We start from the raw sequence: 14215 nt of genomic DNA, 5'->3' as shown, positions 1-14215 counted from the left end.
CTCACTCTCTTGCTCTTTGTTCTCTTTTCTTCCCTGTTCTTTCCCTCTGTCTCCACCCCTGACTTCCCACGTGCTCATGGCCAGCCTTTGTTCCTCCCCTCTTCTACTCTTCTTCTCTCACTAAACCTCTCCATGTGGAACCATGTTGGCTTGGTGTGTTCTGTCTGGGAAGCGAGCCGAGATTTAAACCCCAACAGGCATTCTTATTCAAACCACCACACCTGGCTTCTACATTCTAGGGCTCCTATATTATTACATATATTATTATTATTATTATTATTATTATTATTATTATTATTATTATTATTCTAGGGCTCCTATATTATTAATATTATATATTAATTTTATGCTGCTGTGATAAAATACCATCACCAATACAATTCATGAAATAGTTATTTCGGCTTACATTTCCAGAAATGTGAGCTCATCACGGCCAACAGCTAAAGCTATGTTTTAATTTTGAATTACTATGCCTAAGAGATCCATGAAACAAAAATGCCTCTAACTTATTAGTCCCTTGCCCAAGGACAGATATTCTGGAATGCTGGAGCCTACTGTTGATGGGAGATAACAGGTCAAAGAGTATTTGATCACATTTACCCAACTACAGGTGCTTGATCACATTTAGGTGGTAGGTATGTGGGTAGGAAATACATCAAGATGTATGTTTGCCCTTGGTTGGATGTAGGCAGGAGATATGTAGGCAGGAAATTTGTCAGGATATATGCCTGCCCTGATTAGACCTGATGGGAAATATGGTTTTGACTTTTTTTTTTTTTTTTCCTGGAGCTGAGGACCGAACCCAGGGCCTTGTGCTTGCTAGCCAAGCGCTCTACCACTGAGCTAAATCCCCAACCCCATGGTTTTGACTTTTAAGTACCTGGGAAACATGACGTAGCTAGCCATTCCCTGGGAAGCCAGTGGTGGACCTGGCCAGAATCTGTCTTCCTGGCCGGTATTTAATTAATGCTTGTTTCAAATTTGGTTCAAAGATTGTGGAACTGAATTGTGGATTTTCTCAAGACTCTCAGTTTTAACACTGTCTATAATAAAAATCATTAACTGGTTGTAGTGGCATACTATTTTAATCCCAGCACTCTGGAGGCTGAGGTAGGTGAAACTCCGTATTGGAGGCCAGTCTAGACTACATAGAGAATGCCAGCCCAGTCAATAGATAGATAGAAAAGATAAAAGGAATCCTTGAGGTCCATTTAGAGTGAGTTTACAGCTAGCAGCTTTAGAGATAAGCATGAGGCACAGATGCTCTCCCTAGCCGGAGGTTAGCACAGGCTTTTTTAAGAGCTCTAAGAGTTAGGGAGTTATAAATAATTGGCTATGTGACTGAGCCCAAGACCAGAACAGAGAACAGTCTCCAGCCTCCAATTACTCATTAGAGTACCAACAGGATAGGAGTGTTTGGGAAGGGGGCTATGCTGGTGTGACATTTCTAAAGTCTCAGCCTATGGGGTAGAGAGCAGGGCTCTCTCTCTCCCCCCCCTCTCCCTCTTCTCCCTCCTCCCTCTCCTCTCTCTGCTTCTCCCTCTTTGCTCTGCTCCCCACTTCCTCTTTCCTCCCTTTCCATCAGGGACTTTACAACCATTGTCCTGCTGGGTGTAGTGGCACAGACCTTTAATCACAGCAGTTGGGAGGCAGAGGCACATAGATCTCTGTGAGTTAAAGGCCAGTTTAGGCTTTCTAGAGTTTCAGGACAGCCAGGGCTACAAAGAGAGATCCCATCATCAAACAGACAAACAAAAAGCCAGAAGAAGCAAAACAAAAGGAAATAAAACAAACAAACGAACATACAAAACACACAAACTAAACCAAAACAACAAAACCCACCATCTTGTACTAAATCAGCATGCCAGGCAGTTTTGCCTTTTTTTTTTTTTTTAATGATGACTTTTTTTCTGCAGACTGATTCTATAGTTGGCTTAATGGTCAAAAGCACTCACCGTTTTTGCCAATGATTAGGGTTCAGTTCCCAGCGTCCAGATCGTAGCTCTCAATCATTCCTAAGTCCTGTGTCAGGGGATCCAATATCCTTTTTTGACCTCAGCAGGTACCAGCCATACATGTGATGTACACACATACAGATAAAACATCCATACACATAGAATAAAATGAAGAAATCTTAAAAAAATTGTTTAATGTCAGGCATGGTGGCATATGCTTTTAATTCCAGTGCTAGGGAGGCAAAGATAGGCAGCTCTCTATGAGTTCAAGGCTAGCCTGGTCTACATAATGAGTTAAGTGCATGGAGATAGGAACTGGTTATTCTTAAATGGATAGACAGCTAGGGAGAGCTCTTGGGTAGGAACCATCAAACTAACCTGAGTGTCTCCACATTAGAGGGCTAACTCCCAAACTTGTGCCCCAAAGAAACTCCTTCATTACCCAGACCTTTTCTTCACTGGGTTAACTTCCTCCCAGGTCCCCTTGGGGGCCACAGATAACCCATTGTGTAGGCTTGGCAGGGTAAGAGGCTCATGACCTCTCACCGTTGTGGACCTCTGATAACAAAAGTGGTTTGTTTCTGAGGGATATTTTGCTACAGGGAGGGACTTCTGCAGGTTTCCCCAACCTGTGTTTCATCTAGTCAAGTCCTTACTGTCATTTTAGTCGGTCCAAGCAGCTAAAGGCATCTTACCAGATCTAATTCAAGAAGGAGAAACAGCTGGCCTGGAGTAGCACACACCTTTAATCTTATCACTCAAGAGGCAGAGGCAAGCAAATCTCTGAGTCTGAGGCTAGCCTGGTTTACAGATCGAGTTCCAGGACAGCCAGAGATACACAGTCAGACACTATCAAGGAAACAAACAAACAAAAACAGAGCCAAATTTTGCTCCACACCTTATAAAAAAGCATGTAAACACAGACTACCTACGGGCTATGGTGCTTCCTCTCTGGTCACCCTTCCTTGTACCACAGCTGCAAGAAATCTCACATGTGATAAACTGCAGGTCTCCATCCTGTAATTCTCTTTTTAAAAATTTTATGTGTATGAGTATTTTGCCTGCATGTATGTATGTGCACCATGTGTGTGCCACAGAAGCCAGAGGGGTTGGGTCAGATTCCCTAAGGATTTGAACCATAGCTCATGGTTGTTAGTAATCATGTAGGTGCTGGAAAATGAACCTGGGTTCTCTTGCAAGAGCAGTCAGTGCTCTAAACTGCTGAGTCATCTCTAAAACCTCAAATTTGTTTTGCTTTTTCTTTTGAGACAGGGTTTCTCTGTGTAGCCCCGGCTGTCCTGGAACTTACTCTGTAGACCAGGCTGGCTCAAACTCAGAGATCCTCTGCTTTCAGAGTGTTGGGGTTAAAGGCATGTGCCACTAACCTACTGGCTGCAACTCTCTCCATGATGGAGAAACAGATTCATGGGAAGAGCTATCAGGCAACACCAGGACAGCCAAGACTACACAGAGAGACCCTGTCTCAAAACTTGGATACACCTTAGGCTTATTTTCTCTGAGTATGAGGCCATCCTTAAATTTGTAATTTAGGTCCCAGCCCTGGGTTACATTTAGAACAATTTAAACAGCGATAGAAAGCTGCAAATCTGGTCAATAGGTCACTCCTCTTTGCCTGATCACAGCAAAGTTATTGCAAGAATTATTTTAAGTACACCCATGCTGTTCTTTTTCAACTAGCCATTACCTGGGGTCATCTTGCCCACCGGACAGAATTATTTCTCGAGAAGAGAACTGGGCTTTATTGCAAATCAGGACTTAACACTGCTTGTGACCCTATCCCCCTTGAGCTGCCTGTTAGGAAAGTGTTCTATGGTGTGGGGGCAGGCCTAATGGCTGGTCAATACTGAACAAGCATTGCCATCTTAGGCATCGTAAACTTTAACAGGTCTGGGTATCATACTGTTTTTTGGGGGGTATTTTGAGGGCAGCATTCCTTTAGCTAAATTCTACTTTGTGTAATTTAATGTCTCGTAAGCAAACCTATTAGTAATTACTACATCAATTCTATTACTTTGAGTTTCTTTTACATCAAATCCTTTTAATAATGCACACCTGAAGGAAACATTGCTTGAAAAACTATCCATATTTCTCCATGCCTCATTGTGAGGCTATGCAGCAAGCTTTTTCTAGACAGTTTCTCTTTTTCTTTAAAATAATGTGTATGTATGTAGTGTTCATAGGTCCATCAGATACCTGGACTGGATTTAGTTTGTGAGGGGCCATGTGAGTGCTGGGAATTAAATCTGGGTTCTCTGGGAGAGCAACCGTTTCTTAACCTTTGGGTCATCTCTCCAACCTGTCCTAAAGTTTCCAATGGTGCCCTTTCTGTTTTCCACTGTCCTGAATCTGGGAGTTCTTTCTTTCTTTCCCTTTTTTTTTGAGACAATGTATCTATTTTTGAGCCAGGCTTCTGGGAACCAAGGCTAAGAGCCTAGTTTATTTCCAAATTCGTTATGTAGCAGAGGTTGACCTTGAACTCTGGATCTTCCTGTCTCACCTTTTGAGGGCTGGGTTATATACTTCATCTCCGGCCCCAGCATTTAACTCCCTTAGAATAATCTGTTCTTTTTCTTTTTTCTCTCTCCTTTCCCTTCCTTTCGTTTGCTTTTTTTGAGACAGGGTTTGTCTATGTAGCCCAGTCTTCCCTGGAACTCTCTTTGTAGATCAGGCGGGTCTCGAACTGCCTTTTGTCTTCCAAGAGCTTGAATTAATGGCTCTGAGAAGACGCGTTTCACTTGGAGAGCAGCCATTCTCTTCAGCCTCGCTCGCTGTTTAAGGAAGCCGCCGGGAGCCCGCCCTGGCCCCTCCTATTCCCATCATGCACCTCGCAATTTTATTTAGGTGGCAGTTGGACTACGTGCCACGGTGCGGCGCGCGTTCTCGTGTGCGCAGGCTCAGAGTGCGGCCTGCTTCTTGTGTTGGCGGAGGCGAGCGGAAGTCCTTGGGAGCGCCAGTTCCGTCTGTGTGTTCGAGTGGACAAAATGGCGAAGATCGCCAAGACTCACGAAGGTAAGCGGCCTTTCCCTTCCCACGCGCGACCTCGGCAGCCAGCCAGATGCGTCCCTCTCTCTTGGCTTTCGGCGTCTTCGCGAGGCATCTCTGGCCTGGGCCGAGTCAGCGCGGCGGGGCCTGCTCGGCTCTTCGGCGCAGGCCGCTACCCTCGTAATGGCGTCCTCTTGCACTCCGGGGCCGGTGCTTTGTTCCGCGCTGGATGTTGGTGCTTCGGACTTCTCTTGCTCTGGCCGGAGGGCCTCGCTCGAGCGGCTTGCTCTGGAGGACTCCGGGGGAGGGAGCAAGAGGCGGACATGGGAGGGACGTCTCTCTCGCTCCCTGGGCGCTGTCGTTGGCAGTTTGCACCTGGAAAGCCCTGAATGACGGCAGCCGCTTTCGGGCCGCTCTTAACGGAGTCCGTTTCAGCGGAGGCCTGTTACTTCAAACCTCCGTTGTATAGGTATCTCCAGGCGGCTGGGTTATGTTGTGGTGGTGCTTGCACGAAATGATTCCGGCATAAAATCTGGTAGTTTACTCCTTAAATCACTTTCAGCGTAGTGTTTCTCTTTTTCTTTGAGAGCTAAATGTTGGAGAACCAGGAGTAAGAAAGAAGGAAGGAAGGGCAGATTTGACCAGTTGCCAAAGTTTTCAGGGTAGTCGGTCATTTTATGCCCCACAAGAGTAAAACAGCTTGAAACATGTTGAAAAGCTACCGGATTCCATAAAGAAGGAACCAGAGAAGACGGGAAGGAATTGAGTGTGAGAGATTGAATCTCTCTTTCTTGGCTTCCGGTTTAGAAGCCAAAATTTACGCTGACAACATGGCTACTAAGTCACTAAACAAGTCCTTTCTAAGTGTGTGTCTTGGTGTTAGAGAGAGGTAACAAGCTAAGGATGTTAGAAATTTGACAGTTTGATGTGGAAAACAAACGTGAGTCTTTATTCTCTTAGAAAAGGAATGTGTACAGAGAAGTAAAGCCAATACTTTCTGAGAAGCTGGGTAACGGAGCCATTAATTTATGCATAGTTATTTTTGGGAGGTGGTGACGTGGTGCTGATAAAAAAGGATCAATCAGTTTTAAATTAGAGGAGGATGTCTGAGCCCGAGGGAACATCTTGTAAGAACACTCGTGACTCGTAAGTGACTCGTTGTTGTGGTGGACTAGGGTGTAAGGAGGGAATTCCGATACGATTCTAGAGAGATGGTTTAGGACCAAAAGGTGATTGTTGGGACATTGGAGGAACTGAAAGTATCAACACTTTTGAAAGCCAGAAATGTTAACGCCTTAGTCTTTTGTTTTTAAACTGAAAGTACAACACATGTTTTTGTTTTCTTTTTTTCTTTTCTGAGATTACATAGTGATCCCTGTTGCCCTGAAACTTCCTATGTAGACAAGAATAGGCCCTAGTCTACAAGGTTAAAAGGCCCGAGTGTGCTATGTCTGGCTAGTCCAAGACTTTTTTTTTTTTTTTATTAACTTGAGTATTTCTTATTTACATTTCGAGTGTTATTCCCTTTCCCGGTTTCCGGGCAAACATCCCCCTAACCCCTCCCCCTCCCCTTCTTTATGTTTTTTTTTTTTTTTTTTTTTTTTTCTGGAGCTGGGGACCGAACCCAAGGTCTTGCGCTTGCTAAGCGCTCTACCACTGAGCTAAATCCCCAACCCCGGTTTTTTTTTTTTTTTTTTAAATTGCAATCTCTCTCTCTCTTTCTTTAAAGAATGATTTATTTCATGTATGTGCGAACACTGTCGCTAGGTTATTTCATTCTGGGGAACCAGTGAGTTTTTTGGGCTTACAGAGCCTGGTATGAGGGGAAGTGTTTACTGACAGAAGCATGGTTTACTGCATGCTGGCATCTCCATAGCTGCATAGGTAGAGTTTCATGCCCTGATAGGTTATTTATTTATGGATATTTTGTAGCTTTGATTGTTGGCTTATTGATATCTTCAATGTAACATACTCCCTGTTAGAAAATGTAAAGTTTATTTTATGTGCAGTAGTGTTTTTCCTACATATATGTCTGTGAGGGTGTCAGATTCCCTGGAAGTGGAGTAAAAGACAGTTGGAAGCTTCCACATGGGTGCTGGGAACTGAACCCAGGTCCTCTGGAAGAGCAGCCACTGCTCTTAGCTGCAGAGCCATTTTTCTAGCGCTGGTAAATGTAAAGTTTAGGGATGAATTTATTTATTTATTTTCTTTCTTTCTCTCTCTCTTTCTTTCTTTCTTTCTTTCTTTCTTTCTTTCTTTCTTTCTTTCTTTCTTTCTTTCTTTCTTTCTTTCTTTCTTTCTTTCTTTCTTGTTTTTTTCATTGTAGAAGTCCAGCAAACTTGTTGGTCAGTTGTAGGTCATTGGCAGAAATTGCTAATTAGGATTATTTTATCGTTGAATTAATTAGTATTGTACAAGTGCTGTTTGAATGCAGGGTGCTGTATGTCACTATTAGGTATAAGTCAGATGCTAACACCACCCCCCCACCCCCCAAAGACAGGGTTTCCCTGTATAGACCTGGCTGGACCTAGCTGACCTGGAATTCTGTACACGGGGCTGGGCCTTGAACACAGATTAATCTGTGTTTCTTAAGTACTGGGATTAAAATTCTCGCATCACCACCGCCCATCTCATAACTTTTTAGTAGAACTGTATATAGCATTTTCATGGCCTCTTGCTCTCTTAATGACGTTTTCCTGGAGAATATAGTGTTTTACAACTGTCATTTAAGTCACTGTAACATGGAGCAAAATTCGTTTTCCTGAGGGGTGTGGCCCTCAGTATAAGTCTTCATTGTCTTAGTCTTTTTGTTTTTTTTTTTTTTGTTGGTAGGTTTGTTTGTTTTGTGGCTTTGCCTTGGAATTTGCTCTGTATATCAGGCTGGCCTCGAACTTTCTGTTTTTTGAGACAGTTTCTCCATGTAGTTTCTGCTGTCCTGAAACTCTGGGTAGGCTATGCTGGCTTTGGATTGGCTTGCCTCTATCCCCCAAGTGCTGGGATCAGACTTATGCACCACCATGCTTGTTTAAAGTAGGGCTTTTGAAAATTTTTTATATTTATATTTGCTTTGTGCAAATATCAGGACAACTTGGAAGAGTTGTTCACTCCTTCCACGATGAAGGTTCTGGGATGTCAGGTTTGGCAGGAAGTGAGTTCACACCTTTAATCAGAGTAATCTCATTAAAGCTTTCTCTACCATTGGTGTGCACAGGAATTATATGTGCCTTGATAGCTCCAGCACCTGGTCTATAATATGTATCCAAGTGTTAAATCAACATTTATTTGATAGATTAACATGTATTAGATTTATTTTACTACTTTTGGAGAAAGGGTCTTTTGTAGTCCAGGCTGGTCTTGACTTCTGATTTTCTATCTCTTCAGTGCTAGAATTGTAGGCATGTGAATTCACACCCTGTAGTTTTATGGAAAAAGGCTCATAGAAGTGGATCGTATTTATTTTTGTTTTAGTTTTTCCCTTAAATTTATGTATTGTGTTTTGTATTTCTGCTTCTGTCACCATGTGGAAGTCAGGACAACTTTCTGAAGTTGGATTCCAGTTTTCAGGCTTGCTGCAAGAGCCTTTAGCTGCTGAGCCATCTTGCTAGACCTCACTTTTGGTTTCTCTTGGAAATAGTGTGTGGACCTGGCTGGCTGGTTACTCTCTTTGCTTGTTTGTTTGTTTTGAGACCCATTCAGGGTTTCTCCATGTATCCCTGACTGGTCTCAAACTCACAGATCTGTCTGCCTCTGCTTCCCAAGTGCTGGGATTAAAGGCATGCACCATTACATCCTCACTTTGTATCTTAAGCTAGAGTAACCCTTTGCCTACTGGACACTGGGGTTTTCTGAATGTAACACTATGTGTTCCAGATCTCAAAGTTTGGGATCAATTCCCAGGATTCTGTAGTTTATTACAGAGTATTTGCCATTGAACTACCCTCCTACTCTGAAAAGGGGTATTTTAAAACCCAGTTTTGTTACATCTGTTTGATCAGAGAGGTAGAAAATAGCTTATTCTTCTGAGAGTCTTCTGAATTGAAAGGAAAAGCTGTTTTAACATTAAAGTTGGAAGGCTTTAGATAGCGCAAGGTTTGACTTTTGGCTTTTTAGTGAGTATAGAAAAAAGTACGATCTTCCTTTCCCCAAGTAACAAATTAATATTTGTGTGTGTAAGTATGCATGCATGTGTGTAGTATGTGTATGTGTTTAGGTATCCCTGCCTGTGTTACCCATTGTATGCACATGGAAGCTGAAGGGGCAGTTAGGTTTTTTTTTTTTTTTTTTTTTTTCTTTTTTTCGGGGCTGGGGATCGAACCCAGGACCTTGCGCTTCCTAGGCAAGCGCTCTACCACTGAGCCAAATCCCCAGCCCCAAGGGGCAGTTGGGTTTATTCCCTTGAGCCAGGGTATCTTACTGAACCTGGAGCTATGCTGGTGACCAGCAAGACTGTTTTTTCCTTCTCTGCACGGAGTTACAGATGTGCATGACTATGCCAGTCGTTTTAACATGGCATTTGGGGATTTGAAGTTGGGTTCTATGCAAGCATTCTTACTGGCTGAGTCATCTCTCCACTCCAGATGATTTTTGTGTTTTAAGAAAGTTATTGAATAATTTCATTGGAGGCCATCATTAGATTATTGGAGTAATTGAGACTGGTCTTTGATTCAGACTTCCTGGTGTGACTTACTTCTCAGTAATAATTTTCCGTGCTATTCTCAAGCATTTCTATTTGTATATTGCTTATTTTTAAAGAGATGGCTACCTCAGTTTGCTTGACTCATGGAAGGTATAGAATTTCTTTGTATAGAAGTTGGTTATAGTTGTGTCTTCCTTCTATGGAAGTGTCCATCAAACAACCCCCCTCCCCAACCCCACTTTGGGCCTTTTTTCTGTTTTATTTGTTCTCATTTTGACCAGGTTGACTTCATATCTGCTTGTCCTTGGACTTCTCATCCTCCTGCCTTCACCTGACACCTCAGAAGTGCTGCCATGTCACCTATGTACTATCCTCAGCTTCCATGGTTCTGTTCTTAGGCCATATTGAACCAAACTGGTTTGTTTTTTTTAAGATTTATTTATTTATTATAAATAAGTATGCTGTAGCTGTCTTCAGACAGCTTCAGAAGAGGGCATTAGATCCTATTACAGATGGTTGTGATCCACCATGTGGTTGCTGGGATTTGAACTCAGAACCTCTGGAAGAGCAGTCAGTGCTCTTACCTGCTGAGCCATCTCTCTACCCCAAACTTTTTCAATATATTTCTCTCTCAGTTTTTGATAAGGTATGTTGCCCAGGATGACCTTGAATTTTCTTGCTTTAAAAAGTTTTTGATGGGGGTTGGGGATTTAGCTCAGTGGTAGAGTGCTTGCCTAGGAAGCGCAAGGCCCTGGGTTCGGTCCCCAGCTCCGGAAAAAAAAGAATCAAAAAAAAAAAGTTTTTGATGACTGGGTCTCACTTTATGGCCTTGGCTGGCCTAGATTTCATTACCATAGATAGACCAGGTTGTTAGAGGTCCACCTGCCTCTTTTGAGTCCTGTGAGTTAAAGGCATGGACCACCAATACAAACACCTTATCTAATGGTGGCATTATAGGATAAACACAATTCCTGATTTCTGTGGGCAAAAGAACTGGAAGCTAAGTATGGTGGGCCATATCTCTAATTCTAGTTCTCAGGAGCATTGCCAGGAGGTTAGCTCAGGTACCATTGTAAAGCTTTAGCACAAGAAATAAGAAAAGAAGCCATATGTGTTAGCACAAGGAACTCTGAGTTTCTGTGTCTGGGTATTGGTTAGGTGCATCTGACCATTCTGATTCGGGTGGTGTCATCATACTATACTGATGTTGTAGAAGACTGATTGCAGGCTGTTGGATGGTGGCTTTCTTTTTTTTTTTTTTTTTTTTTGTTTTCGTGTGTATGTTTTGAGGCAGATCTCACTATGTAGCCCTTGACTGATGTGGAATTAACAGAAAAGACAGGCTAGCCTGAACTTACGAGAAATCTTCCTGCCCTGCCCTCATGAATACAGGGGTTTCAAGTGTGAACCACCACTGTTGATTTAAGATTGGGTTTTTTTTTTGTTGTTGTTGTTTGGTTTGGTTTTCTGGGGGGAGGTTTTGTTGTTGTTTTGAGACAGGGTCTCTATGTAGCCTTGACTGTCCTTGAACTTGAGTTTGGTCTGCCTCTGCCTCTTGAGTGCTGGAATCAAATATGAGTGTGGCTATGACTCAAGTTTTGAAGGGGTCACAAATACCACTTCCATCAGGACTCTGGAAGGAAACAAATGAGCAAATGAAACTGACCAAACAGCTTCTGTGTTCCCTCCTCTCAAGGGTGGGAATTAAAGACATGTACTACCACTCTTGGTTCATAGGTGTGCGCACGCGCACACACACATACACACACAGGAGACACAGAGTTAAAAGAGATAATAGACTAAAATAAAGCTCAAATTAGGGTAATTCCAACTACTTGTTTGTGGTAACAGTTTCCAGCGGTGCAAAGAGGGATGTGATGTAGGGGATAATTGTGTCTGTAAAGATGATACAGTAACACATGCTAAGAATTTTGAGATGTAAAACAAAAACAAAATGGGGGACAGCAAACCCATTAACTTATTTTTTATTTCCTTTTAAAATATTTCAATTTTTATGTGCGTGGGTTTTTTGTCTACTTGTATGTCTGTGTTACCACATACATGTTGTACCCCTGGAGGCCGGAAAATTGTGTCAGAACTGGAGTTACAGATGGTTGTAAGCTGGCATGTGGGTGCTGGGAACCAGACATGGGTCTTCAGGAAGAACAGCCAGTTTTTTCAAACACTGCGCCATCTCCAGCCCCTCATTGCCTCTTTTTATTTAATTCCTTGTCCCTTTCTTATTGGGGAAGGGGCCCAGCCATTCTTTGGACTCCATAAACTTGTTTAATTTTCTTAAACCATCTACCTTTGAGAATACGATGTTTTTCTTGGCTGGGGCTCAGTGGGGTTAGGCAGTTAATATGATAATTTGTAACTGGCATTTGATCCCCTACCTAGTGAAGGAGAGTCTCTCTGTCCACTGGTTGTAAGACCTACCCATAATCTCTGTTCTAGCTGTTCTTAAAAATCATGCTGCCAAAGATGTCCTTGAATTCTTGTCTCTTCTTCTGGGCTACAAAATAGTCACCATACTATACTTGTTTATACAGTGCTGGGGCATTTGTTCATGCTAGGTAAGCACCCTACCAACTGAGCAACAACCCCCCAACTCCCCAACCCCCAACCCAATCGAATTAGTATGTATTGAAAAGAAACTGAAGAGTGCTAGACGTACTAACTCACAGAAGACTTTAGGGATTAGGAATTTGATCCTTGGAACTCCTGTAAAAAGTTAGATGTGTAAAAAGTTAGCTAAATGAAAGTGGATGTGTAATATCAGTACTCCTACTGCAAGAGGGAAAATAAAGATGGGAGAATGGCGGGAAACTTTTGGACCAGGTAACCAGGGTCCACTATACAGTTGAGAAATAAGACTTTAGCAAGTAGAAGGAGATGGCTCACAACAGCTGCTTTACTGGCTGGTCCACTTTACTGGCCCCAGCCTAAAGCTGTTTTATACTTGGTCTTAGCTAAAGGGCAGAGAAGTGATCTAAGCTATTTTACCTCTTTGGTGGGTTTTATTTTTTGCTGTAACATAACACATGAGGCTAGGTATCAGACTGAGGAGCTTAGAGTGCTAAGCAACTGATTTACTACTGAATGTCTCGCAATTCTGGTAGTGGCAAGTTTAAATAATTGTTAAATAACTGGTCCAACATTTTTAATTTTTCTGACTGCCAGGGATTACTTAGTAAGTCACTTGTCAAACAAGCTTAGTGACCTCAGTTTGATCCTGGAACCATGCAAAAGGATAGAAGAGAACGGAGTTTCTGAGTTTTCTGATTGTTTATTTGACCTATAATTTGCACATGCTAGTGTGTATGTATATATATATATATATATATATATATATATATATATATATATAAAAGGATTTAATTATTTTGTATGTGAGTACTGTAGATACCTCAGATCCTATTACAGATGGTTGTGAGCCACCACTCAGTTGCTGGGAATTGAACTCAGGACCCCTTGCTGAGCCATCTCTCCACACCCCAACAAGTACATATTTTAAAGTAGGTTTAATTTTCAGTTGGGGGAAGATTTAGAATTTCAAGGATAATTTTGATAACCCATTCTAATGGTTGGGGTTAAGTTGTTGAGGAGATAGTAAATCAGATCTTTGGGTTCCTTTGATCTGTTGAGGTAAGGAAATGTAATGTATGTGTAGGTGTACTTAATACTGATAGCTCTTTTAGCCTCTTACTAAGTTTTTCTCTATTTGCTGATATTTTGAAAAGACCTAATAAGGAGATAAATTATACTGAGAGCTCTTTAGAACATGAAATTGTTTTCTTTCTTACAGATATCGAAGCACAGATTCGAGAAATTCAAGGCAAGAAGGCAGCTCTTGATGAAGCCCAAGGAGTGGGCCTTGATTCCACAGGTTATTATGACCAAGAAATTTATGGTGGAAGTGATAGCAGGTTTGCTGGATATGTGACATCAATTGCTGCGACTGAACTTGAAGATGTAAGTTACAAATTATCTAGGACGCAAGGTTTTTTGTTTTATGTTTTTGAGAGAAAAATAGGAATTTTCTGTTTGAGTTGCATGGTTAAAAGGAGAGAAACAGTTTAATGACACACACACATAGAGAAAATAGTTTTATACACACACACACACACACACACACACACACACACACACACTCTTCTCTTTGTAGTCCTAGCTAGCCTGGAATTGGATATGTAGACCTATCCACACACATACTCACACCTGCCCTCTCTGTGATCCTATATGTAGACCGTGCTGGCCTCAAACTTTACCTGTCTGTCTTCCAACTACTGGGACTAAAGGGGCATGCTACCGTAACTCTCCCTGGTTTCTGAAGTTTCACAGTCAGCCTTCTTTTGCCTGCTAAATACTGGGGCCACCCTCACCATGCCCTCAGATAACTCCTAAAGTGCTCAGTTTTGGAATTTTGTGGAAAACTTATCTGAATATTGTTCTTATCTGAATATTGTTACATGATATATAAAGCACTTTCATGTCATTCGTGATATAAATTCTTGTTACCTAATCCTGTCCAGAATACTCTATGGAAAAGGTGACTGGACTGTAAATAGTCGTTTTTCAGACTTGTTCTTTCACCACATCCAGTTTTTGTGAGTTGATT

General features: G+C 42.0%; 1 protein-coding gene across 3 annotated transcripts in view; it reads left to right on the top strand.

Moving 5' to 3' along the window:
- Positions 1-4828: 4828 nt before the first annotated feature.
- The window catches only part of Sf3b1 (splicing factor 3b, subunit 1), a 39775-nt gene continuing 30388 nt past the window's right edge, over positions 4829-14215 (top strand). For 2 of the 3 annotated variants that reach the window (XR_015628952.1, XM_087567839.1), the window contains exons 1-2: positions 4929-4985; positions 13403-13569. Coding sequence is in view for 2 of the 3 variants with exons in the window: in XM_087567839.1 (XP_087423965.1) it covers positions 4958-4985; positions 13403-13569 (195 nt within the window). In the remaining variant the exon portion in view is untranslated. 3 annotated transcript variants of the gene reach the window in all.

The sequence above is a fragment of the Rattus norvegicus genome, chromosome 9, assembly GCF_021556685.1.
Source record: "Rattus norvegicus strain SHRSP/BbbUtx chromosome 9, alternate assembly SHRSP_T2T, whole genome shotgun sequence".
In the NCBI taxonomy this organism is placed as follows: Eukaryota; Metazoa; Chordata; class Mammalia; order Rodentia; family Muridae; genus Rattus; species Rattus norvegicus.
This window is presented reverse-complemented; position numbering and strand designations above follow the sequence as displayed.